At 37.5% G+C, this 25,892-nt stretch overlaps 1 protein-coding gene across 1 annotated transcript in view; it reads left to right on the top strand.

The window, feature by feature from the left end:
• Window positions 1-25,892, top strand: part of MOCOS (molybdenum cofactor sulfurase) — a 211,179-nt gene that overhangs the window by 7,664 nt on the left and 177,623 nt on the right. The window contains exons 2-3 of the mRNA XM_071455205.1: window positions 19,683-19,772; window positions 22,352-22,418. Of these exons, the coding sequence (XP_071311306.1) occupies window positions 19,683-19,772; window positions 22,352-22,418 (157 nt within the window). The remainder of the gene's footprint in view (window positions 1-19,682; window positions 19,773-22,351; window positions 22,419-25,892) is intronic.

The following is a 25,892-nucleotide window of genomic DNA, read 5'->3' as shown; positions in this document are numbered from 1 at the left end:
CACACTGCAGAACACTGCATAGTAAAAAGCAGTGATATGAGATTGATAAATGTGTAGACAGCCCAATATGTTTGGAGAACGGGATGGCAGTAGGATGCCTAACTCTGAGAGGATATTTAGGAAGTAGGATGAGCGTCCAAATGCCTCAGGCTTTTTATAACTCATGGTTCTTGGCCCAAGCAATCAATGCAGATGTTTTACTTTGTGTGACACTAAAGTACTTTGAAGGTGAGGTTTCTTTTGTTGTTTTTTTTTTTTTGCTTACTGAACTTGAAAAGGGGACTGAAACAAAATAAAATTCTTTTAAAGAATATGTTAGCTTGGGGTTGGTATAATTATATTTTTTTCTGAAGTTAATCATGCTATTAATGTTACCACATCTGCATATTGAGAACAACTGACTGGTTTCTGTCACAATTAGGAAAAGGGTGGTGTCAAGACTGAAGGGGTGGGACAGTGAGGTCAGAGTTACAGAGAAACAGGCATAGTAGGGCAGGGAGGTGTAAAGACAGGACACAAAGCATTTAAAAGTCAGACTTAATTAGTTTAATTGCTAGTGAGTCAAATTGTTAGGCTCCTGCCAGTATTTTTATCAGCCCAGATAGATCCTATGCCTTTGTGCTCTTTGCCCCTTCACCTTCTGCTCTGCTGTAGAGAAGTGATGGTCTCTGAGATGCCTGCAGTGGGGATGTGACCCCAGCTAGGCAGCTCTTGAGAGAGTGGCATGCAGGAAAGTGCAAAGTTGCTCTTTTTTCCCCCCAGTATGTGAAATACATGTATTAAGCTGGGAGGCAAGGCTTACTCCTCGACAGTCTTTTATTTCTCCTCGCTTTCAGCATTGTCCTGACTCACTCATGGTTCCTTGTAGCAGCCATGGGAATATGGCTTTCACATGAGAAGTAAGAAATAGATCTTTCTGTGCTCATTCAGATTAGTCCCTGGAGCACCAGGATCTAAAATGCTTTTAAAAGAAAGCTAAGAGCATGACTGGACAGGGGTTTTGTCACGGTATTCCCAAAAAAGAGAGATGTGATCACAAGGATGTGATATTTTGGTGACATCGTTAGCTGTGAGGGATGATTATACAACTAAGCTTATTTCTTCTGCCAATGTGCAAAATAATGTTCCAAATTAAAATTTGGAAAGATGACAGGAAGCTTATTTGAAGAAATATTCATTAATTAAATTAATGGTGTGTGAATTAATTTCATTACTGCACAATTAAACACCAAATATCACTGTGTGTACCCCTTTGCAAACTTATGAACGGGTCAGGTGAAGTTACACAGTCATCAGAAAGTTTCTCCTCTAATTTCTTCCAGAGGAAGAAATTGAAGCCCAAGATTTTTCACATGTTTATGTTCATGTCATACAGCACATTAAAGATGTCAAATTCAGTAACTTGGAACTGATGATATCAGCAACGGGTTTCAGCATATGTTGCCTTTCTTTAAAAAAAAAGGAAGAAAAAACTTTGTACTGCTGTTGAGTAAAATACCCTCTTCATCTTCTGTGCTATACATTTCCCAATTTATTGAGGAGTGTAGTTTATTGAATGTATCTCTGAGTTGCATTTTTATTATTTGTATGCCTGCCTATAATTTATTTTAATGTTAAACAGTTAGAATTGTCTAAAAACAAAATGTTACTTGGCTGCTCTGGCAGAATGCAACTTTCTTTAAAACTGTCATCATCTTTGATTCATCACACACTAGGAAAACATTTCTTATATATTTAATCAATTTGGGCATGTGTAAGCCCAGTGAGCAGAGTGACATTTCTTTTCATAATACCTTCCCCAGTCTCAGCTGTGATGGACAATTTCCTTTGATAATGCACCTTGCCTTCTCATGAGACTGGATAAAAAAAGCTAAATGAAAGTGGATACCTAGCAAGAATTCCCTATGTAGCAGACTGAATGGCCCAAAATGAAAGACTGCATGAAAAAGAACTTTTACCATCCACAGACATGTTGCTTTCTCCTCCCCACACACAAACTTGCTGGTAATGCTTAGCTGGGAAGCTGACCGAACTAATGTTCAGACAAAACTGTAGGTAGGTAATTGCACTCTGTTGTTGGTCATAGAATTTGTGTTCACAACAAATGAAGTGTTTGATGAATGAGTTAATTCCCGAAGAATTGGAATTGGCTGCTCAGGGAGGTGGCAGAGTCACCATCCTTGGAGGTGTTGAAGAAACGGCTGGATTGTGGCACAGTGCTGTGCTTCAGTTCACAAAGTGGGGATTGGTCACAGTTTGGAGTCAATGATCTTGGATGTCTTTTCCAACCTTAAAAATTCTATGGTTCTTTGATATCATGGAAGGTTGTCATGACGTGTAGCAATATGATAACGTTCCTGTTCTTACTTCCTTAGCATGGATATTTAGTGGCAGGTATAATGCTGCCAAGACAGCCTGATATCACAAATACAGGAGGACTCTTTGCCCTTCTAAAAAGGAGATCATTTAATACCAGTATAAGTGCATGAAAATATGTGTCATTTAAATTCATCAGAAGTGACTTGGAAGACTTGGACTACATAAGAAATAAGCTAAAAACCATGTAAGTTATGATTTAGGTAGCATGAAATTACATGCAAGAGACATTAAAATGCAAAAATAACCTTTAAGAGATAACTCAGAAAGTGTGCTTTTAAGATAGACTGAGGAAATAAGTGTGTGACACCTCTGAACTGCACTGCAGCTCACTTTTTCTGGGGACAGAGCAGCTCACGTGACTGGGACCCACAAACTCCTTTCCATTTAGTTTTTTTCATTTCTGGTGTGACTGAGGTGCAAGTCCCTGACAGATTTTTTCTGGTAATGAAATGAAGCCCTATTTTTACAAATTGTTAATGTTTTAGTCAACATACCTTCTGTGAGTTGTCTTAGTATCACTCCAAACTCACCAAGATCAGAAATACCGAAGGGAGAAAACTGTGACAGTTGTAAAAGGAAAATCACTTGCTGTATATATTAAATATCCCCAAAACCAATCTTAAATTGCAAAGCTGGAGTCTTGGTGAGAATCAGTCTTCCCTTTTCCTTTTCCTTTCCCTTTGATATAGGTCTTCTTGAAATCAGAGCTATAAATCTGAGGGGTTTTTGATAAATGAGTTGTGTATTTCAGTAAAACTATTCAAAATCATGCTCAAGTGAAATTCTAAACTGGAATTTTATTAAAAAGTCATAGCACCAGCAGCTTTATCTGTCTTTTGTCCTTCAGGGTCACTTTCAGAGTAATAGGTTAACTTGTCTAATGATCAGAGCATTAATGATTTGTTTTTCTTCTGCAGAAAGAGTAAAGGTTCTGATTTTGGGTTACATGGAAATTAAGCTTTTCATCAATTAGAATAGCAGCTATTGATGTACTCAAACATAGCTAATGGCTCTATAGCATGGAGGAGACTACCATGCATTGAAGTGGTTCTCCTATAACAGAACACTGCAACTGTAATTCCAACAGTTAAGAAAGTCTATTCCTTGGGAAGCATCTTTTTTCCTTTCAGATACTAACAATTAAGATTTGTTGCTGTTAAATATTTTCCTTCCAAAGGGTTGATCAAGAGCTCGAGTCACTTCAGTTACATTCCTCAAAGCCTCTGTAAAAACCCTGAGCTGAAGAAAGGGGTAGGGCATGAAGAAGGGGGAATGGGGCAGATGTTTTGGTCAAAAAATAAGCTTTTAAAATGTTCATTATTCCTGTCACAAAGAGCTGTTTCAATAGTAAGTTCAAAAGCTTATTTTAAAGTTGAGCTTTAAACTTTCCATCCTTTATTTCTGTAGAGGCCTAAGCATATTTGTTTGGAAAATAGAATTTAAACTGATCTTTAGTCATGAACTACAGATTGGGAAGAAACCAAACTTCTGTGAATGAGTGAGAAAGTCATGATGGGATTGTTAGGAGCTGCCTCATGTTCAAGCTTGGTGAAGCTCATCTGCAGAGCACAGGAAGCCTCACTGCACCACAGGGCTGTGGAACCAGGGCTGCCTTCTAGGGAGCACTGACATGGCCCCAGCTTCTACTGATCCATTGGGAGAGACTGGAGGACAGGAGAGAAACCCTTCATGTGGCCCTGAGGGCAGCCTCCTTGAGATGTGGGCTGTGTAAAAACAAATCATCCCTCCATTCCTTGTTTTTCAATATCATCTTGCCCACAGGATGAGGCTACTCCAGTAAAATGCTCTCTAGGGATTGAAGCCATCTACTTCTCTCTCTTACAACTCATCCTCTTGGTTGTCCTTAGAAGCCTGTATTAGTATGAGGTTGAGTACTTCATGAATGATGAAAAAGTATAAATTCTGATGAGTGTGTTCAATACTTTATTTTTGTGACTTTCTTTTCAGTCTGGTGTTTTTCAAGGTTTGGAGAAGTCTTCCCCTCTCAGCCTCCCCAGTGTCAAATTTAAAAACACCAGCTTTTGTTGGAATATTTATATCCTGATTAGCAATAATGAAAGGCAAATCAGGCTTTTTAGATCATGGGTGCTAAAGTTACCCATTTAAAAAAAAATTATGAAAACCTCCTTTCCTTTGGATGTTGAGTTCACAGTGTGTAATGCTTGTTTGAAGGCACTCAGTTGATTATCCAGGCTTTGCATCACTGAGCGTGACAGTTCCTGTGAGATTAAAGGGCTGTTACCATCAGAACTTTATTCAGTTTTTCTTTCATTTCTGCACGTACAGAGGAGGATAGGTGTACTTGTAAAGTGTCACAAGGATTACACTGCAATGCTTTCTGGAGAAACTTCAGTGCCACTCAAGTGGGGGAAACAGTACCGAATAATCTCATGACAGCTGTCATGTCTCCAAAAGTGTCTGATCAGATCTTCAAATCTGAGTGCTGGATACCTTGTGGATACATTTAGTCTCTAGCATCCATCACTTCTGTTTTCATCCATTCTAGTTGTAGGAATGTGATTAGGCACTAAACTAATCAAATAGCTGTTAATTTGCAATGATCTCTCCTCAATCTTACATATGAAAATATTTATAAAGAGTGGGGCATTCAGAAATTTTTGGGGAAAACCTGTCTTTGCCCAGTTCCCACTTCTTCAAATGCTTCCTAAATTTTATGTTTAGAGAATGTGTTGTGTATTTAAAAATTATTTGGATTGTTACATGTATTGAAATAGCATCAGAATTTCTCAAATGAGTAAAACTGATATTTATTATAAAGTTATAAGAATCTTCTAGGTATGAGGGGTGAAGCATGGAAGGGAGTCTCTTGGGTCTTTTACTTTAGTGCAAGAGATTCTGTGTGTATGTGGTGTTTGCTTGATTGGTTGATTTGTTTTATAATCTGGCTACAGAATTTGGGGTCATTCTAGTCACTACATGTCTCCTTTTTTTGGTTGGTTTGTTTGTTTGAGTATTCTTTTTTTTTTGGGGAGGGGGGGCTTTGGATAGTTGGTTGGTTTGGTTTTTTTGTTTTGTTTTTTACTGTAGATTGAATTTCCCCTTAGCTATAGAACAGAAATAGCTGAATCCAGAGGAGAAACTTTACTGATTAGGTTCTTAATTCAAGTGAGCTATAGCCAGTGTTGCATATGTTGAGTCTGCTTCACTACACTGTGTATTCCATGTGGAATGATTCAGAAGAAAACAGCAGTCTAGTCTAACATATAGTCTCTGGATATATGTTGGCTGGGGTTCCTGGCTTGTAGACAGTAGTATATTAGAAAAAAAAGAAACACTAGAGGAAAAAATGTATATAGGGAAGAATCTATTTCTATCAAAATTGATTGTTTCTTATTGTGTTTCCACTGAGCAGTCATTGCTATGCGTATATATACAAATGTAGACAAAAATATAAATAAATGGGCGTCTCTCTAAATCTGTGAATTTTACTCTCACTGTGGTGAGAACACAAAGCATCATCTTTCATAGCAGAAGGAGGAAAACTGTTTCAAATTGGAAGGGGAGTAGGGGAAAAAGAGCACAGAGTAGGCATGGGAAAAATTTGCCCTTAATACTTTTCTTCTTGTCTCTCAGTCAGAAGAAATGGGAAAAGTGAAGCCCTGTAGTTTGCTCTGTAATAAAAAATAAAATACACTATATACACTCTGCAATGACTGATCTGACAAGATTCACTTATATCCTAATTTTCTGTGGAGGCAAAGTACCAGATATCTGGTGTCTGCACAAAATATTGAGGAATACTTGCATTCCATGTTGAAACAAACTTCCTCAATGCAGTTATCTCACATGAAACCAGCATTCTGTGCAGCTGATTGCCTAGGCTCTTTCTTGGTTTACTATTGGGGAACCATTAATTTTGTTATGGTGGTGATTATATGACATAATAGGGATTGTTTGTATTCCAGTATTAATGGCACAAGTTTGGAGAGGAGTTTTGGGAAGTAAGTATACCTGGAATGAAACTTGTAGAACCAATTGTTGTATGCACTGAGTTAGATGCATTCTTTGAGTTACCACTGTTTCAGGGTATTGTGACCCATATTTTTTTCCCATTAGTTGTTTGAATTTTTAATAGTCTTATTTGAAATGTGGTGGGTGGATTGCGATATCTTACTGAACCAGGTTTACAATAGTTGTGATCTTACAGTTCCTTAGAAATTGGATCATTCTTGAGGTAGCTGTAACTAAGGACACAAATGAGAGCATGCTAACATGCTAGTTTTAAAATTAAACTTTTTATTTAACAAGTTTGATTTTGTTGTTCCTTTACTTAGAGGTATGCTCCTTTCCTTTACAGTTTCCAAAGCCCTAAGCCCTACCTTAGCCTTTCTGTGTTCCACTAGGAAACTTTACTCACTATTTTAGAAAGTGGTGTTGATGTATTCAGGTTTTTCCTGGTGAAAAATGTTCATGCAATTTTGCTAAAAATAAACAGAATTTTATTTTTTATTTTATTTTAAACAGAAGTTTATTTCATCTCAATAAGTAGCTTTAGAATGCAAGTTATGGGAACCAAATGTGCTACTGTTGCCTTAAACATACTTGCTTTGGAGGAATATGGTAAAAAAATCTCTGCAAGCACAAAGTCAAGAAAAAGTAGAAATTTTGAGGGTATAAAAAGAACTCATCGCAGAAGCTCAGTACTATTCTGAGATGTCACCTCTAGTTACAGCAACTCTATATACCTCTAGTCTAGTCTGAGGGTGTGTTTGAAAATTAACAGTGCATAAGTTAGCTTTAAAATAATAGAAAATTACTATTACTTTTCTAATTATGGTAATACTGTTCATTATTAATTAGATAATTAATTGTCATAAATAATTCTCACCTCACTTAAAATTCCTTTCCATCCTCACTTCATGTTATGGATTCAGTTCCTGAATTTCTTCCCTTGTGTAACTCTTCTGTGTCACCAGACATTCTCTGCCCATGTAATGATGAGGGTGTTCAGCCATCTGGTTTGTACAGCATCTGTAGAAATGGTCTGTAAAGAAAGAGCAGCCTTTGGCCTGCCTAAGGAATTCCAGCAGCTCTAGCACTTCCATGTGACTGTGCTAGTTATGGAGGAGGCCCCACAGAGGGAATTGCTACCCATGCCTGGAATCCAAGTGACTGTAGTCACTTCTGGAAGCCTATATGCCATCTGTAGTTTTATGTAGGTAGCATTTTCAGGCATTTTGTCTCAGAAGTTGAGTAAGATATATGAATGTTGTGTCTCGTCTTATCATTTATTCAAGTATTATGCAGCTTGTGGGGGAAGGCCTTGGTTTTTAAATGCATCATGTTTTCTTAGATGCTCTGAGGCAAAGTGTAATAGCTGGTGTTGGGGCAGAGTTGAGAATTTAAGCACAGACTTCAGAGATTACGGAGACTGGAATATTTGTTTTTCCATGTATAATATTTTACTCATTTTCAAAGATAGTCTAGTGTTAATGAGGCCACTTGTATTTAGTACTTTGAATAATTTATGATGAAATTATAATTCTCTTTAATTTTGAAAGTTATTAGTATTGAAAGAAGCCCTGTGATTGAGAGAAATTATATTATGACCTAGTGAAGCTTATAGAGCTGGGATGATGTAGTAATTGCTTTATTGCTGGGTCCATTAAAAAAAACCCAAAAAACGAAGAATGGTGAAACTCATTTTTGTAACCAAAGGCATCCAATATAAGGTTGCTACCAAAAGTTAAATTCTGTATATTTATATCAATAGTGTCAGGCTGTCATTGGGTTTTTATGATGCTCAGATATTTATATCTCTTGGTACTAACTTAAATTGGACTAACTTCAGTGGTGTCCCAAATACTATTTTCATTTAAACACAGAACATTCTGATAAACAAAGATGCAAAGGAGTAGCTGACTGAGTAGACTTGCATTGAGCTGAGCAGGATTTGAACTCAGTCCCCAGCACTGGAATTCTATAGTGGATGAAAATTTATTCAAATTAGATGCCTGAGTCTGCAAAAATACTCACTGGTAACTGTGGTTATTGTATTCTTACTGAAAGTTGGTTTTGTTTTTGTTGAGTGTTGATGATGTTGTGTAGATGTTGATTTTAATTGAAAGCAGATGCGATGGCTTCTAGGTTATGACTTTGCCAAAAATATCAAAATGCACAATTGGAGAAGCGCTAGAGAAGAGAAAGTGGAAAAGAGCTGTAAGGGAAAAGAGTCTTCAGGCTCACATCTGCTTTTCCTTATGCTCTGCTACGAGAAGCAACAGGAAAACACTAATTATCCTCTAAAGGGGATACTTATTTACATATATTCACATACTCATCTCAACACTGTGTACACAGGCATATTTGTGCATATTTTTAAATAAGCTATATACAATATGTGTACAATATGTGCTAGGAGGAAATAAAGAATCACCTGGATGTTTAAACACACCTCTGGAGCAGTTCTTCATTTGATGTAACTGACTCTAGTAAGTTGATTTGTGTGATTTTGAGATTCTGTTACTTTTTCCTGTTATTACAACACTCCTACTCCTCTTGCCTATGGGTTATTACAAATGCACTTCTAAAATTGATACCTGGACTTTTAGAGAGTGCATGCATACCCTAGAGACTGAAAATGTTCTGTAGGTGCCAGATGAAGATACAGCTGTATAAACAGTCCAATGCTTTTGATTAAAGAAAAGAAAATTTCACTTGTTTCAAAGGTCATTTGGGTTTCTGTGAAGTGTAACCCAGCTCTTTAACTTGGCCTGGAACCAGAAAGGCGATCAGTGCAGTGTGTTTAGGAAGTGCTGGTTATAGTGTTTTTTTAATGGTTTAACTCCGATTTACTCATAATTACTTCAAAGGCTCTGGAAACCACCTCATGTTTGAGTGGAGTTTGTTTCTCTTTGCAGAGTTGAGGTCTCTGTGACCTGAAGGCAAAGTTCTGCTTTGGTTATTCACTGTAGTACAGCAGAAATGCAATCAGACTCTGCATGGGGTCATTTCAAGTCACTGGACTTTGGAAAAGACTTTTTTTGTTGGGTTGCAGCCCTTGGAGTTCAGAGAGCCTATTCTCTGAAGGTACAGTATCTGTACCCTGTGCAATGTAGTGCCTCTTGAAGGGCCACAAACTCCTCCTTCTAAACAGCCTCATGGCAGTGTCCAACAGTGGATTGTTGCTGCCCAAAGTCAGATTCAAAGTAATCACCAAATTTCCAAAAGTTGTGTCACACGCTAGCCATTCTTTAAGGAAGATGGTTCTAAATTACATGTTTTTGCCAGTAGCCCAAGAGATTTTTAGTTTTCTTTTAGAAACCTTAAACATGGACATTAGGGAACTTTAAAATAAATTGAGTAAAGCTGCGTGCTGTTATTCATATTTAAAGCAGGTCTGTTAAGTAGGATTTCTATCATATACTGCTGTTTTCAGACCTACTCATTAGCAAGCTGGTATTTTTGTCAGAACTAGTTAAAAAATCTCTACAGTTGCCAAACTGTTTCAGAATTAAAACCTTTGGTTTCCTACAACAGTATTTTTTGATAAATGTGTATTTTCATTCCTAGAACATTTCTGAAAATGGCTGTTGGGTATTTGAATCTATACTTGGGAATACCCCTAAGAAATAGAAAATAACCTGTGGAAACTAATTTAAGTTGAGTAAAATAAGGTAGTAACAGATCACTTATGCCAATAAATTGCATACCTATTAAATTTTATTTAGAGAAACTTGTGTCTGTTAGATCTTTTTTTTTTTGAGTGGAAACAGTTTTATTTTCTAATTAGGAGATGCTTTTTGTACTGATGTATTAGAATTTTGTGGAGGTATCAAGAAATTACAGTCAGTCCTCAAAAAAATTTAAAAAATAATTCTTACTAAAAAAAAATTCCGAAATAAGAAATAAGGTTATTTAATGAGTTGTGTTATTGATATCTGCATACCTAATGTGGTCAATGAACTTCAGTAGACGTAAAGCAACTGAGTATAATCTTACCTTTTAGGTTGGTCTGTTTATAGTTGAATAGTTTCATCTGAGAGAGCAGTTTGGATCAAATTACTATAAAGTGTAAATTAATCTGTGGGAACTTGGAGCCAAAAGGTTTTATAATGGAAAAATGTCTATATTAACCCAATACATATGCAGAAGAAAAGCTTATACATAGTTTTTCATGCATACTTACTATCTCCCTAATGAAATCTCAGTATTTTCTCTGCCTCATTAAAAGTAAATTGTTTGTATTAAGTCTTAAGTATTTACTCAGTAGTGATACTGAAATTCCTACGCTTAACATTTTTACACACCATTCTTGCTGTCTTGTGTTTGTGGTTTCACCTTTTGTTGACAGCTGCTCACTGGTGAAAAGGAGATACAGGAGATCTTGGTCAAGCATTGTGTGGGCATTTCAAGCATTTAAACCTCTCCCTGGTTGAATAATACTATTTTTTTCTGACTACACAACAATCATTTAGGAGTGTAAATCAGGAATAACAATTAGGAGTAGCCCAAGAAATCTGTATGTGTTGGTCTAGTGAGGTATTTTTCCAGTAAAGTCAGGGACACCTACTCTGGGTTTCCAAAATTCTGACATCATCTTCTGGAATGCCTGTTCTGCTCCCCCATTCCTGCTCTCCAATCCCCTCTTGCTCCCAGAGAAAGGGCTTCCAGCTGGAAGAGGTATGGCTGGAATTGAAATGAGTTTTTGGAATTACCATTTATTAGGAATAAAAGAACACAGCAGTTTTAGCCAGAGCAGGTGGAGAGATGCTACTGGGTTGTCAAGGGAGAAATACCTGTTAAAGCTGAATGGCTGAAGACAGATACTAAAGCACACCAACGCTGACATGGGAAATATGAGAATACACTGGTCATGGAGAAAGAGTCTAGAGGTTGAGATGTAGTTTCTTACTAGGAAAATGCAATTCTGAAGCGCTGTTCTGGTTTGAGCAAAGAGACTAACAACCAAGTTGCTTGTTTTTAATATGGACGTAGCTTAGCTGAAGACTGTTGTGGCAAAGGACTGCCCATTGTGGGCCAGGAGAAACTTTTTAGACCTCTCATCTTATGAGTGTGGCTTTTGCTAAAGTTCTCACTCACACTCTACATTCCACAGTCTTTGAATTTATGCACAGTTCCTCTTGGTAATGTGGTCATTTGATTTTACATATTTTTCCCTGAAAGATCAAATTTATGCTGAACAGAAATTTATGCTTAACTTATTCTTACATCCCTGAACTTGATCTTCACTATTTGTTCCTGAACTTTTTCCTGGACGGTAGAAGGAAATCAAGGGCTCTAAATGTCTGTGGGGAGCCTTGTATGAAGAACTTCCACTGGAGAATAATTTACCACTGGTTTGCAGTAGCAGCCTTGCTTCTTTGCCAGAAAAAGCAGCAGAGAGAAGTACTGGTACATTTGCCAAACAAGGCGTTAATGTGGTCTTGTCATTGGGAAGGAATGATGGCCAGGAAGTACTTCTGCAGGGTCTCAACAGTGGGGACAATTGATTTCTGCTTTCTGTCATTGAGTGTTGATTGTGTGTATCAGTTCTCATGTGGGTTTTAAATTATTGCTGTGGTTGGAAGTTCAACCCAAGGCTCCAACTGCTAAAAGCTCATAAAGAATTATTTCTGTGTAATGAAATGAATTTTAAGGGCAAAGGCTTACTCGTTGGTTTTTGTTTTGAACTTAATTCTAGTACTTTTGGAAACATAAAATAATTTAAAAGGCTTTCTGTATATCTTCAAAATTAATTTTATATATTTTGGAGAGAATATTGAGAATATATTACTGTTTTGTCCCAGATTTCATATGAAGCCCATTATTTCAGGTCACAGAGCAAGAAATAGAACTGACTAGAAAAGTCAGTTTTAAACATTTTTTAAAGTCTGTGGCTGTTTCATGGGAAGAAAAGGAAGGAAAAAAAGCAGGAGTATGCTACTATAATGTTTAGGTAATGACCGCTATTATAAACAATTATTATGATACCTTAAACATTGTTTTTTGCCATTGTGTTTTCATTTCAAGAGGGAATTATCTTTCCTACACAAAACTGCCTATTTCCTACACAAATGTGAATGTTTCTGTGAAATTTTCTGGAAAACCAACAAAAGCATTTTCTGGTAATAGAAGAATGGGGAATATGCTTTCTTTCAACTCTTCTTTCATGTGATCAATTTCATCAGAGAGAAAGGGAAAAAAGAAAGAGACTGAAAGATGATCATATCTTCTCTAGGGAGGTGTGAATGCTGTTTTTTGTCTGAGCAAGTTGTAGTTGTTTGAAGAAATGCATGAATATGAATCACTTGTGATGTATATTTCATCCAAAGACAGAGAGACAGGCTGCAGTAGGTTATTTGTATGAAGCTGGGATACCTCTGGTTCATGCCCACAAATAAGACTTCAACCAGTCTCACACAGCCCATTAAAACTGTCAGTGGAAATAACATCACTGAGTGCAGTCAATATTTATTCCTGCCCCAGAGATGCACTGAGTAAAGCTATGCCTCACAGGTAGGCCTGTAAGGATGAAGGGGAGTGCTGATTGATCCTTTTCCTGCAGTCTTATTTAACACAGGGGCTGGCAAATTATGCAATTTGATGGCTTGCACTTTTTTTTTTCTATAGCTGTGAAGACTACATAGGCTTGGATGTGATTTTTTTAGTAAATGTGGAATCATTGCTTTCTTTTGCGCTCCCCTCTTCCTCAGAACCAGTAGGCTGTAAACTGAAACCTGCAAGTAGGGACTCATGTATATAGAGCAGTGTCAGTGCATAATGACACTGAATAACCTCATCCACCTGAAGAGCTTTTGTGGAGTCGGTATAGCCCCTGCTGGGGAGTACAGCAAGCAAAGAGAGTGTCTGGTATTCTCTGTAAAGGGTTTTGATGTTCTGCCTACTTTGCAGTAGGTAATAATGCAGTGAGAGCAAATAATGCAAGCCAATAGCACATGGAAAAAATAATGGGAGCTTATTATGGATAAATGTAATTGCACATTTCATGCTTTGCTTTTTGTAATGAGTCCATCAAGTCAAACACTCAAACACATTAATTAAACACCATTTTCCCACGGAACTCAGTAACTGGATAGCAGCCCTTAGAATATTGGTACCATTATCCAGGTTGGTTGGAGCCTAGTGTGGAGCAGCATTTGGCAGTCAGGTCAAGCTGTGATTACTTGAATTGATGAATTTGGTGGACTGGCAGAATTTGCCCCATGACTGTGGGCTGACTGCTGTGTTACTTCACCAGGCCTGCAGCAATTAAGTCAAGTCATGCTGAGGAACTCCTTTAACTGCATACTAGCTATTCAGGCTTTGAGCATCTATGGCCTTGTCCATCAAGCACTATGCTTTTGTGGTCTTTTGAAGAGCTCCTTGGCCTTAAGTAAGGGAAATAAAACATTACCTTGTCTAGCAGAACAGGACTGTTTAGATGAGAGACATGTTTTTTTGAGAAAACATACTCTGAAGTGATAGTTTTTGTCTAAATCGATTCCAAAAAGGAACTGAAGGTGCAGGTAAAAATATTAATTAAATGTTTAATCCAGAAAATATCCAGAAAAGGCAAATCTCAAGCCATATTAGTAGGATTTTGTTTTCTGTTAATGCACTTTATTAATGGTTTTGCGTAATGAGGATTTTTGTCTGTCCATACAGTTTGTAGGCATATCATGCCCTGTTTCAGAAACTTCAAGCACTTTTAGAAAGTCTATATGTACTACATTACATAGTTAAAGCTACTTTGTGCTATTTAATTTAGGAGCATCCCTTGGGGGTGCTAAGTCTTACACAGTGATTGGAGAGAAGGAGCTGACTCTAAAGGGTGTCTGACTTAAATTACTAAAATAACCTGGCAGCTGGACATGACCCGGTCATGTGTGCTGACAGCCCGGAAGGCCAGCTGTATCCCAGGCTGCATCCAAAGCAGTGTGGCCAGCAGGGTGAGAGAGGTGATTCTGCTCCTCTTCCTTGCTCTGTTGAGACCCCCCCCTGCAGTGCTGCATCCAGCTCTGGGGTCCTCAACACAGGAAGGACACTGACCTGTTAGAGCAGCCTAGAGGAGGCCACCAAGATGATTAGAGGAATGGAGTACCTCTCCCATAAGGAAAGGCTGAGAGAACTGGGATTGTTCAGCCTGGAGAAGAGGAGGCTTTGGGGAGATGTAATTGCAGCCTTCTGGTATTTGAAGTATACAAGATGAAGAGAGACTTTTTACAAGAGTGTGTAGTGACAGTGTCTTGGTTTGAAAAGACAGGTATCTGCTAAGGAAGGCAGCAGCCTCCCCTGAAATGGAAAATGTAAACCCGCCCTCCAAATTGTTATAAATTTGAAATTAAGGAGGGCTCTCAGGCAAAGATATGGGAGCAGGAATAACAGTACTTTATTAGGGAAGAAAATAAAAAATAACATAAACAGTGCAGTAATACAAAACAACACGGACAGAGTCAGAATACAACCTGACACCCTGTTGGTCAGGATGTTGCTAGCAGTCCAATTGGAATGGTGGCGGCAGTCCTCCTGGAGTGGCACATGTGGTTCTGTTGGAGCAGTGATCCTGTAGAAGGGTGTAGTTTTCCTCTGAAGGTCTGGCAGTGATGTAGATGGGCCTGGCATTCCTCTGGGAATCCACTGGGAAAGGCTGCTCTAGTATCCCAAAATCTATGATTATATCCAGTTAGGAATGCTTGGCTCCTCCCTCTGGGTAGAGCTTCTCACAATGGGATGATGGTATTTTGTCAGTCATGCAGTGAAACTCAAAGGCCTGTTAACAGGAGATATCTCCCCTGAGGGAGGATTGGTTGTGGAAGAGATAAAGAAAACTGCCCAATTAACAGAAGATAACTACCCCACCTCTAACAGATGGAATAGAATACAGACCCCCATTTCCAACCTAAGACAGACAGGACAAGGGGGAATGGCTTCAAACTGGAAAAGAGTTAGGTTTAGATTATATATTAGGAAGAAATTCTTTAATGTGAGGGTGATGAGGCACTGGAACAAATTGCCTAGGGATGTCATGGATGCCCCATCCCTTGAAGTGTTCAGAATCATGTTGTATGGGACTTCAGGCAACCTGGGCTAATGGAAAGTGTCCCTGCTCATAGCAGGGTGGTTGGAATGAGATGATCTTTAAGGTCTCTTCCAGCCCAAACTGTTCTATGACTCTAGGAGTCTGAGGTACCTGATGTGATCCTACCTGTTAAAACCTCTCTGTGTCCAAATGAAATCACACTTGTCTACAACCTCTGTAGAGCCCACTTCTCCCTGTTTTGTCACTCACTTTTTCTCCTGCTTATGGCTTGGTATATGGAAATGTGATATTTATCTTTTGACAGATAGTGTTTAATTTTGCCTTCAGCTTGTGTTTATTTCATACTGGTTTTGTTAATATTGCCATACTTAAGATATATATTCTCTCCCTAGGGCATTTTCTGTATCTGCTTTCCAAGTAATATTGTGTATGTAATCTTACTGAATAGCAATTATATCCACCAATGAAAATTTATGACTCTGTAGAGTTGCTGCCTTGTAACTACACATTTCATTCTTTATTATGAGACTTTGGGCAATATAACTGGCAGCTGGAGCGCAGGAATTTTGAAGTGTCAGGACTGTGAGAAATAACCTGTGGAGCTTGGGTTGGCTTGTTTTGGTGACTTTTGCAGAATTACAGAATAACAAAAGATTAAGGAGGTGAACACAGAGTGTCCAGATGGTGCATAGGTAAATTGGTTATTTTTGGCAAAGTTCAGAAATGTGTAGCACAAAGAACAGTTTCAAGGATTACAAGAACATATTTCATAATACCAAAGTAGTAATCATTTAGCCAGAGAGGAGCTGGGTGACTAGACATGAGTTTATGGGTGGGTTTTGAAGTAGGAGACAGCTTAGGCAGTGCCATGTGGCACCTGGCCATTGTAGGAAGTGCTTCCAGGGTGGCTCTCTGTGCTTCCCCTCTAGACTGTCCTCTGGATGGTAGACATTTACACAGCTTAGTAGTTACTGAAAGATTTAGTTCAACTTTTAGTTCATCAAATCATGTCTTTCAATTTCTTCTAAGTCACGTGAAGTCACATGTTAGACAAGTGTGTTTTTGTCAGAAGCAGACATTTGGCTCACAAAGATTAGTCTGGTAGTTTCTCTTTGCCTTGTAGGTTTTGTAGGTTCTCAGACTTTCATGCAGTTGAGTGTTCTTGCTTGGCCTTAAACTCTAATATTAAAATGCTCCAAATTAAATTATCTTTTTTTCTTTTAAGAGAGAGAAATGTTCAGTTAAACTGGCTTTTATGAGGCTGTATGTAGGTGTGCATTCAAGAAGGTTTTTTACAAGGGGCCAATAGCACACAGATATGGTAAATGCTATGTTAAGACATGAATTAAAGCACATAAGGGGATCAGAGAGCTGGGCTGGGACTTTTTCAGCAGGACAGACTGGCCTGTATTGGTTCCAAAAGAGTTCCCCATGTAAAATTAATCTGGAAGGATATTAGCATACGAATATTGCAGCTTATGAACCGATACTCTGGCTGAATAACTCTCCATGACTAATGCCAACACATTGCATGGTTTTTGATACTTGTATTAAAAAAACCTACTTCTGAAATATGATTTTATCAAATAGTTGGTGTATTATTAGACTGGTGAAGTCAGTTACACACTCCAAACATAATAGTATGTAAATTAAACTAAAAGTTAATTTTGCATTTTCCCTGAGCAATGAAACGATGTCCTGATGGATATTGCGTTTTAATGTTCTTTTGGTTGATCATATTATATTTTCTTTCTCCTGTTATTTCCCATAAACAGTATCATTTCATAGTGCTGACAGCCTATATACTAAATACCACATTGAAACAATGGGAACTGTATTGTTCTCTATATACTGACAAATCTCTGCTTAATGTGCACTCAATAAAGGTAAAATAGCAAATTTTATTAAACCAGGGGAAAAACACAATGCAAGTTATTAATGTGTTTTTTTCTGTTGTGTTATACATGTGCCACTTTTCTTTTTCTTTTCTTTAAAAATACAATTTGGTTGAAATAAGACAGCAAGGAAAAACTACATCATAAAAGTGCAATAGCAATGAAGATATTTGTTTCAGTGCAGCCTCAAAAGATGAGAGAGCCCATTTCTTTTTTTGGGCAGTGGGAGAGAGTATTAAATGCTGTTCTCTCTTTTCAATTAAACAGCAGCATTAAATATAAAATAAAAGTTTAAGAATTAATAATATTTCCTTCCTCAGCCAAATTTCCTCACAGATTTTAAAAGTATTATACCCAGAGGAGGAGTTTAAAAAATGACTCGCTGGTTTTTATACTTCCATTTCACAGAACTGCAATATTGTCCTTCATCATGAGCTGCATAAGGAATCAAACTTGAAAAACCACTCAAGGGGCCTTTACCTACCTTACCTACCTACCTTTGTCCACATTGTCTCACAGGAGTGTTGGTCAGGATGGAAACTGCCTGTCCTTTGTCAGTGGATGGTTTGTGTTTGAGGAGCCTCAGCTGGTTGCCTGTTTTTTGCTCATGCTGTAGAGCTGTGTAATGACTTCAGTGCTGTTTCCATCCTTGGGGCTGGAAAGGTCCAAACACAGAAGCTGCTCCCAGAGAAGCATCACCTGCCTGTGCTCCTGGTGCCCATGAGAGCCAAATGGCGCCTCTGTAGAGGCTTTGTTGGAAGAGTGCTAGCCAGGGTGTTTCCCTCCAGGACAGCAGTTCTTCCACCTGTGTCTGGCTCAGGGCTTCCCATTCTCAGCTCCTATCCTGCCTTTCCCACCTCTCCCAGCTGTAGCCAGTGACCACGGGCTGCCTTTTGCCCTGACTGTTGCTGTCGGAGCTGGTGGAAGTTGTGGCTGTTGTTCCATGCTTTAGCTCCATCTCAGGATCTGCCTGAGCTTTTGGGGCCAAGCTACTGGTGGCCATGGTGAGCATGTGTCCTGCTGGAGGGAAAGCTGCTGTCCCCTTGCTGGCAGAAGCTGTGCCACAGTGCTGGGCAGGGGCCTAGCTTTGTCCTGCCATGGGCAGTGTGCTCTCTCCCTCCAAAGCCCTGCATTCCTGCGGAGAGCTGAGCAGCTGTTGGGAACTGAGCAGGACAGACCTCCATAAGTGTTTTGACCCCTGAGTGCTTGTGTGTGCTGCTTCATACTGCTTGGGAGAAACTTCCTAGGATTCATCTTTTTTAAATAAGTAAAAACCTAAAAAAACCTGTACAGCTAATAAGTTGACCCTTATTTTTTTTTGACCCTTGGTTTTGTCCATGCACCTTAAACACTTGACTGACTTCAAGCCATCATTAAGAATTCTGCTTCTGCTAGGTACTCTAAGTGAGGAAATCTTAAGGCAGGAGAGGACTCTTCTCTTTTGAAAATAAGTGGTGGATGTCTGGATTGGTTTTATTATTAGCCCTGCCTCACAGCTTTACCCACTGGATCACTGCTAGAGTGACATAATATATAATATTATATATTTCCAAATGTCGAGACGTCTCATTTAAAGCTTAACTCAATTTTAAATCCATGTGGAAAGGGAAGACCTTTAAAATACTTAATAAATTCTAATCTTAATCATATTCATCATTATTAAAATTTGAAAAAGGTTGAAATACTTAAGGTAAGTGAAATAAGAAAACTAATAAAGAGCATGAAACACACTGGAGAAATGGAAGAATAATTACTAAACGTTAAGAAATCTAAAATGGCCAAACATGAAAAAGCCTTCATTTCCAATAAGCATTTATTTAAAAGTTTCGCAATAACTTAATAATATAAAAGGAGATTTTAAAAATTAATTGAATGTTAAGTGCAGTAGAGTGGAGAGACATGATTAAATACATTAAAACTTCTACTTGTCCTGTCTTTGGTCTTCAGAAACAATTTAGGTCTTGTCAGTTCTTGAGAGAGTTGCATCACCTGTCAGCAAGGAGACATCACTATCAGTGTTGCTGTTAATAATAATTATTAGCATTGTGGCAATAGTAGTTTTCATAATGAGTAGTGCCTGGAAGTAGCAAGGTACTATGGCCGAAGACACCAGCTTGCTCAGTTTCGTACAGGCCAAACAAAAGATTTTTCTCTTCCAAGGATTGTGTAATCTAAGCATGAAAGGAAGGACCTCTTTGGTTTTGATTGAAAATTATAGACAGGTAATCAAAATGTTTGCCTTCTATTGTTTCATCCGTTTTTGAAATTTTCTGCTAGTGCATGAAAAGTGGTATTTAGATGGTGCGCTTGACAATGTAATCTGTGTGAGAAAATGGCATTGAATATTTTAAAAATTGAAACTAGTAATTGTATTTGTATTTTAGGGATTACTTACCTTGACCATGCTGGTTCAGCACTTTTCCCAGAGAGTCTACTTAAAGCTTTTACTGATGACCTCAGAAACAACGTTTATGGTAAGTGCAAAGCAACATTCCCATGAGTCTTCTCAACTTTCCATCTAAATCATTCAAAGCTGAGCTTCTTGGAAGAGACCTTCTGCAGGTTTTTAATGCTGTTAGAGAGTAGTTGGAAGACCAGTGCTTTTACAAAGGAGGCATAGTCCCTTAGTGTCACCCCTGGCTTCATTCTCTGGTGGCCAAGGACCTGTCTATGTTGGTAAAGAAGAAAGATCAAAGCAAACATGGCTCTGTTGCATGACTCTGTTAGGGCACCAGGCTTGGGATAAAGAAATACATTTTAACTATAAGCACTGTTCATTCTTTGTGGGTTTTTTCCACACAAAAATGCAAACCTAGTTTCTTATGCAAGGACCAGAATCCAGAACCAACCTCCTTCTCAGAGTCATCACAAAGAGCTTATACTGTGACTCAGTATAAGAATTTTATTCAGAAGGAAGCATAGCTCAAAGATCCCAAGCGAATTTAGACACAGAATAGGTGCTATTAGACTTTGCTCTGACTGTTAGACTTTGGTGCCTACTCAGAAAAAGGATTGCCGAAGCAATCCTGTGCAGAGGAATATGAGTAAAAGTATCTGCAGAATTGCATAATATCTGGATGGAGATTTGACTATTACAGCACAACCTGTAAGAACTTCATCCCCAGATCCTCTGCCTAAACCTTTCATTTCTTTCTGTGTTATTATCTAGCCTAGAATCTCACACTGGATGTGATTTTATACAAAGTCAGCAGTATCCATTGTATAAGAAATATTGATACTGTGTGAGACAATTTACATTAAAGTGAATCATGCTCAACCAGAAAAAAAATATACTGCACAGTATTATGCTGTGAGAAGTCCCACTGAAGTAATCAAATTTCCTATGGTGCGTTGCTATCTGTGGGTCATCTGTCCTTTTTGCTAGTTTTGTGTGTTTCTTGTGCTCCCTGATACACGGAACAAAGGGATTCCTCACTTGGGAATTAGGTACCAGTGCTTTACAAGAAAATGCTTGTTCACTTCAGCACTGGCACACATGTGCTTGTCACCTGGGCAAGCCACTTGAGGGTTTTGAGTAGTTTTCATTCTCCATGTGCCATTATGTCATTTCCCCCTATTCTTTTTCCTGAATGCTGGCAAGGCTGGGATCCAGAGCATAAATTTGAGTTCCACTACAAAATAAGTGTTATTCTTTATATAGATAGGGGCTTTTTTTTCCTGTTATAGCAAAATACATCGTTTTGATTACATTCAAGATCTCCTAATCAAGTGCATGCCAGTGATACAAAAATTAAGGTTCTGTCACCACAGACATTGTAAAGTGAAATGTCTGCATTCTGATCTTAGTTATTTCAAACATTGGGCTCAACCCTTTTAATAACTACCATCTGTGGTAGAAAAAAAAATTGTGAATCAACTGAGTGCTTGTGAATAGAAATAGTAGTATTGCCAGTTTGGAGCAGATTTGCATAGTACTTATAATGCTATAGGTGAACAAATTGTTTGTTTTTATTGGAACTTTCATCTAAAATGTTATCAAGAGCTCTAGCATGGTCATTTTTTTTTCCAGTTACATCTCATACTCTAAGGACAGTAAATGCTGTCCAAGGACAGTATGGGAAGAGTTAAGAGTTAATTTAACAAACACAGATGTGAATGAAGCGGGGAGTTTGACTTGCAGCTTTTTCATTTTCTTGGTGACAATCCACAGGCCCAAAGAACTGCAGTTTAGCTGTTGCATGTGTAAATGAGGGAAAGTAATATAACTAAGAGATAGTCCCACTTCTTATTTGAAAATATTTGAATTGGAAATTACAGAAATGCAACATCAGACATAAAAAGTCTAAATTTTGGGTTTGAGCTCTAAAGTTATGATTTCCAACACCTTCACCCAACAACTTTCAGCAGTGAAACTTTTAAATTTTGAAGAGTAGCTAATATTGGAGCCTACTGCAAAAAGTGTGTTAGTTTAGCAATTTTTTCCTTATTCCCTTTCCAAACTGTTTTTACATGTTCTCTAAGTATTTGCTAATAGGAAAGTGTGCTATGTCTGGATATTTCTGTCATCTTTTTTGCTCAAGAAGATAAAATCATGCTGTCTTAATTGTTATATATGCTTGTGCTGAGCTGGGCTAAGGTGGCTACTAATTTTGCAATAAAATTTATATTTCAATGAATTATTTGAATTTCAGACACTAAAAACCCAAGGATTAATTCTTCTATCCAGTCATGATTGTCTGTTATCCCCAGATCCTGTCTTTTGCTTCTTACCTACTGCACAAATAGGTTTATGAATGTGCATTTGGGCTGTAGTTTTTCTAGTATGTTTGTGCATATGCAGTTTCATTTTCTTTTTAGGGGAACTGCCTAAATATTAGTAAGAGATCCAGCTGAAGTTTCTAGGTCTGTCATAATTTCTTTGTCCTGTTGTATGTCCCTTCTCTTGCCTGAGGGGCTACAGGGAATTGCTGTGAAGTACGCATTGAATCTTTATCATCTTTTAGGCTCTCTTGGTGTAATACTTTGATAAAAGAGAAATTTAATAGAAAAATTGTGATTAATGATTCATTTCTGTATCTCTATTGTCTCCTAGGCAACCCTCATAGTCAGAATATCAGCAGCAAGCTGACATATGACACAATCGAGCATGTTCGATACAGGTAGAATAATCTTTATTTCAGATGTTGTATGATGCACTTGACAGTTTTCATTTTGGTTAAGCCTGCACTGTTTTGAGGACTTTAATGTGATACCATTTTCTAAGGGTCATCTGTAATGCCTAAAGGAAACACCTCACTTCTAAAACACAAGGTATTTGGATATGATCCAGTCAAGTCTTGGATCATATAAATTCTTTTTCTCCCAGATGCCCAAATCCTCAAAGTCCTGTAGTTAATTTAGTGCTGTAATACAAGTCCACAGTTTTAATTAAGATGTAGGACTTGGAATTTCAGAAGTGATTATTAGTAAGATGGTATGCTGATATAGTAAGGTGGGACTAGGTGCAAAGACATGTTAAAATTCAGATAAAATTAAATAGGGTGTAATGGCTTGTGAGAATTTGCAAAGAGCTTATGGGAATGTGTACATTGTTTTACAGCAGGTACTTACTTCCATTGGAGTAATAAAATACCTTTTAAAGTAGTTTTAGTATAACTTTTAAGAGTAGAAAGAAAAAAAGGTAAAATTGAGGGGTATGGGCCCCTGGGTATGGGCAAGAAAATAAACTGATTCTCTAAACAAAGTATTCCTTTGAAAGCTCAGGATGAAGTATGCTGAAGGTACACATCTTGCAATTGATTTGTCATGATTTAAACCATAATGAAATATACCACTCAGGCACTTGGTTATTGGTTTTAGGCATTTGTTTCAGAAAACTCTTGCTATTTTATAAAATACATTTTTATCACAGAATATGGATGCTTTGAGTTTATTTCCCTGCTTTTAATGACACACTTAAGGCAAGTAAAGAATGTAATGGATTTCTATTTTATCTTTTTCCTTGAAAGTGAATATTTCTCCAAAACACATCATAGAATTCACATCCATAGCATTGTAGTGTTCATAGTTGTAATGAAGAAACTCTGTTTTATACGTTTCTGCTGCATTTTCTCTGACTGTTTTTATGGGAGTGCAAAAAACAAGAATTTCTGGTTGGATACTGCTGCTGGCTACAATCTGTTTCCCCTTTCCCATCACCAGCTTTCTGGAGAAAGCATTTCTTTTTGCTTCTGCCACAGCCCTCTCTTGATGCTGTGCAGGATGACAACCTATTAATGTATGGCCAAATGAAATGAAAGAGACTACCCATGAGGAGTAGCTGTCTTCATAAGCACAACTTATAGCCAGTTACAGCAAAACTCACAGTCTGCAGAGTCTTTTGATCAGACCTGTGTGCTCACATGCAGAGTTAGCATTCTGATTTCCATTTACTGAGTGCTCTTGCAATGTTGCTGTTTCACAGTTCTACTTATGAAGGCACAGTAAGAAGTGCAATTGTTTTTAGAATAATTACTATTGTACTGTGTGTTCTTTGTTGTTAGGGAGTAAGGAAATAGGCTTTCACTGTGTAAAAACCTAGATCACTTGAAAAGAACTTAGATCTTCAGCATGTTTTATTTTGGATGCTTCTTTAAAAGAGCTTGAGACTTTTTAAGGGTGGAATGGGAGATGACAAGAACATACCAATGTTAGTATTGGGGGGGTTTTTTGTGTGTTTTGTTTTTTTAAAAATGCCCTCTGCATCTGAATGAACATTTTTTGGTATTACACCTGATAAAATTTTTCATCTGTCCCTAAAGAAATGCAGCCATTTTTAAACTCCCAATAAAAAATTTAAAAGCATAGTTGTCAAAAAGGCATAGTCATAAAAATTCAGGAATAAAATGCCCCAAACCTACTGTCAATATGTCAGCTATCCAAAATGCAATAAAAGTATATTAAAAATCTATATCTCTATGCCATTGCAGCTAATGAAAATAAGCAGTATGACAAGACAGGGAGACAGGCAGCTCAGTCCTGCATCACAGTGCATAGATTGGACTTCCTCAGTGAAATTCAGCAGGTAGTTTTAGAAATCTTAAAATTAGTTGCTAGCTTGTAATTTGGCTTTTGGCACATGTTGCAGACCAAAGTATAGCTTTTTTTCAGTGTTTGACTCCAAGACAATGCTATTTTATTTTTTTAAATTATTTTTTTAAATTTGATTTTCCAAAGTGATTGCACAATCAACTAATTAAAAATTAACACCAAACCTAATTTCAGATTTATATTTGCTGATATGGGTAACAGCAGCATTAGAATAGACTTTCCTAATCTGTCAGTGTACACTGCTCAATGGTACAAAGCTGAGGGATTTGGTTTTACCTTCATATCTGCTTGACAGAGAGAAACCATTCTTAGAATGTGGCTTTGCAATAGAATAACATAAATAATTAAATAATTGAGTCAGTGGATGTTTTCTCTGATTTACAAAATTATAAAAAGGTGAGTTACCTCTTAACCAATTCAAGTGCGATGAGATTAGAAATAATTATTTTATTCTTAAAAATATTGCTTCTCTTTTCTTAATGTGGACAGCTGAGCGATTTTAAGCATTTTGCATACCTCAACATTAACCATGAGTGATTGTGAAAGAGGAAGCAAGAAATATAATAAACTTTACAGAAATGTCTTAAATGTATGCGTCCAAAGATTATAGATCCTTTTTTATTACTTTGCTTATGGATGTATGGCACTGCCATTGCTCCATTTCCACACAGCTAGAGAACAGGAGTACAATATCTCCTTATGATGCTGCAGTTAATGTAACTCAGAAATTCATTACACTGAGTATTAAATAACCCTTTTCCCATATGCAAGCATTTTAAAATACTAGATTTCTGAATATTTTAACACATTGTCCTTGTGGATCTTGCACTTGCAATATCAAGTCGTCAGAAGTGTCTTCTAACCAGAACCAGACTGAAGTTTGAAATCTGTGGTATGTTTAAGATATATAACAGGATACTTTTTCATGTATGCACAGTGTTGTAATAGAATTTTGATGTTCATCCTTGAACTTTCAGGTCCTATGAAGTGTTAAGCTGAATCATACTTTGGGAATTCAAATATATATTTTAAAAAAAGGTCAGAAATTTCAGTTATGATTTTGGTATCAAGCATCTCCTAGACCATGGCAATATGTAAATTACAGAATTTTGTCACTGAAGCTAAAATGATTGGGCATTGAGCTAAATGGGATCAAGTTAAACTATAGAGCCAAAACGTGTATTTCTATAAGGGCTTCTCTCAAAATATGCTATCTAGTGAGCTGTAAGAGGAGATTAATCAGTACATGCAATCAAAAACATGGGCATGCACAAAACGACTGTAAATGGCTCAATGTTTTAAAAATATATTTGTTTCTGTGGTAAAACACACAAATGGTACCAGATTATGCTGAAGAAGCAGTCTCATAAGTGCTCTTTATAATTTCATTTGCACTGTATTTTTAGAGAACATTTCATGATAGCAAGATAGAACTTTACATTTCTTCTGCAAGCATCATACCTTGCTTAAGAAATAAGTTTCCCTTCCAAGTCTTTTCTTTAGGTTAACACATTTTGAAATGGTGCTTTGTTCAAGATAGGGAT

The sequence above is a fragment of the Agelaius tricolor genome, unplaced genomic scaffold, assembly GCF_023055355.1.
Source record: "Agelaius tricolor isolate 1412-34295 unplaced genomic scaffold, bAgeTri1.0.p SCAF_2, whole genome shotgun sequence".
Lineage (NCBI taxonomy): Eukaryota > Metazoa > Chordata > Aves > Passeriformes > Icteridae > Agelaius > Agelaius tricolor.
The sequence above is the reverse complement of the archived record's forward strand: the minus strand, read 5'-3'. Positions and strand labels throughout refer to the sequence as shown.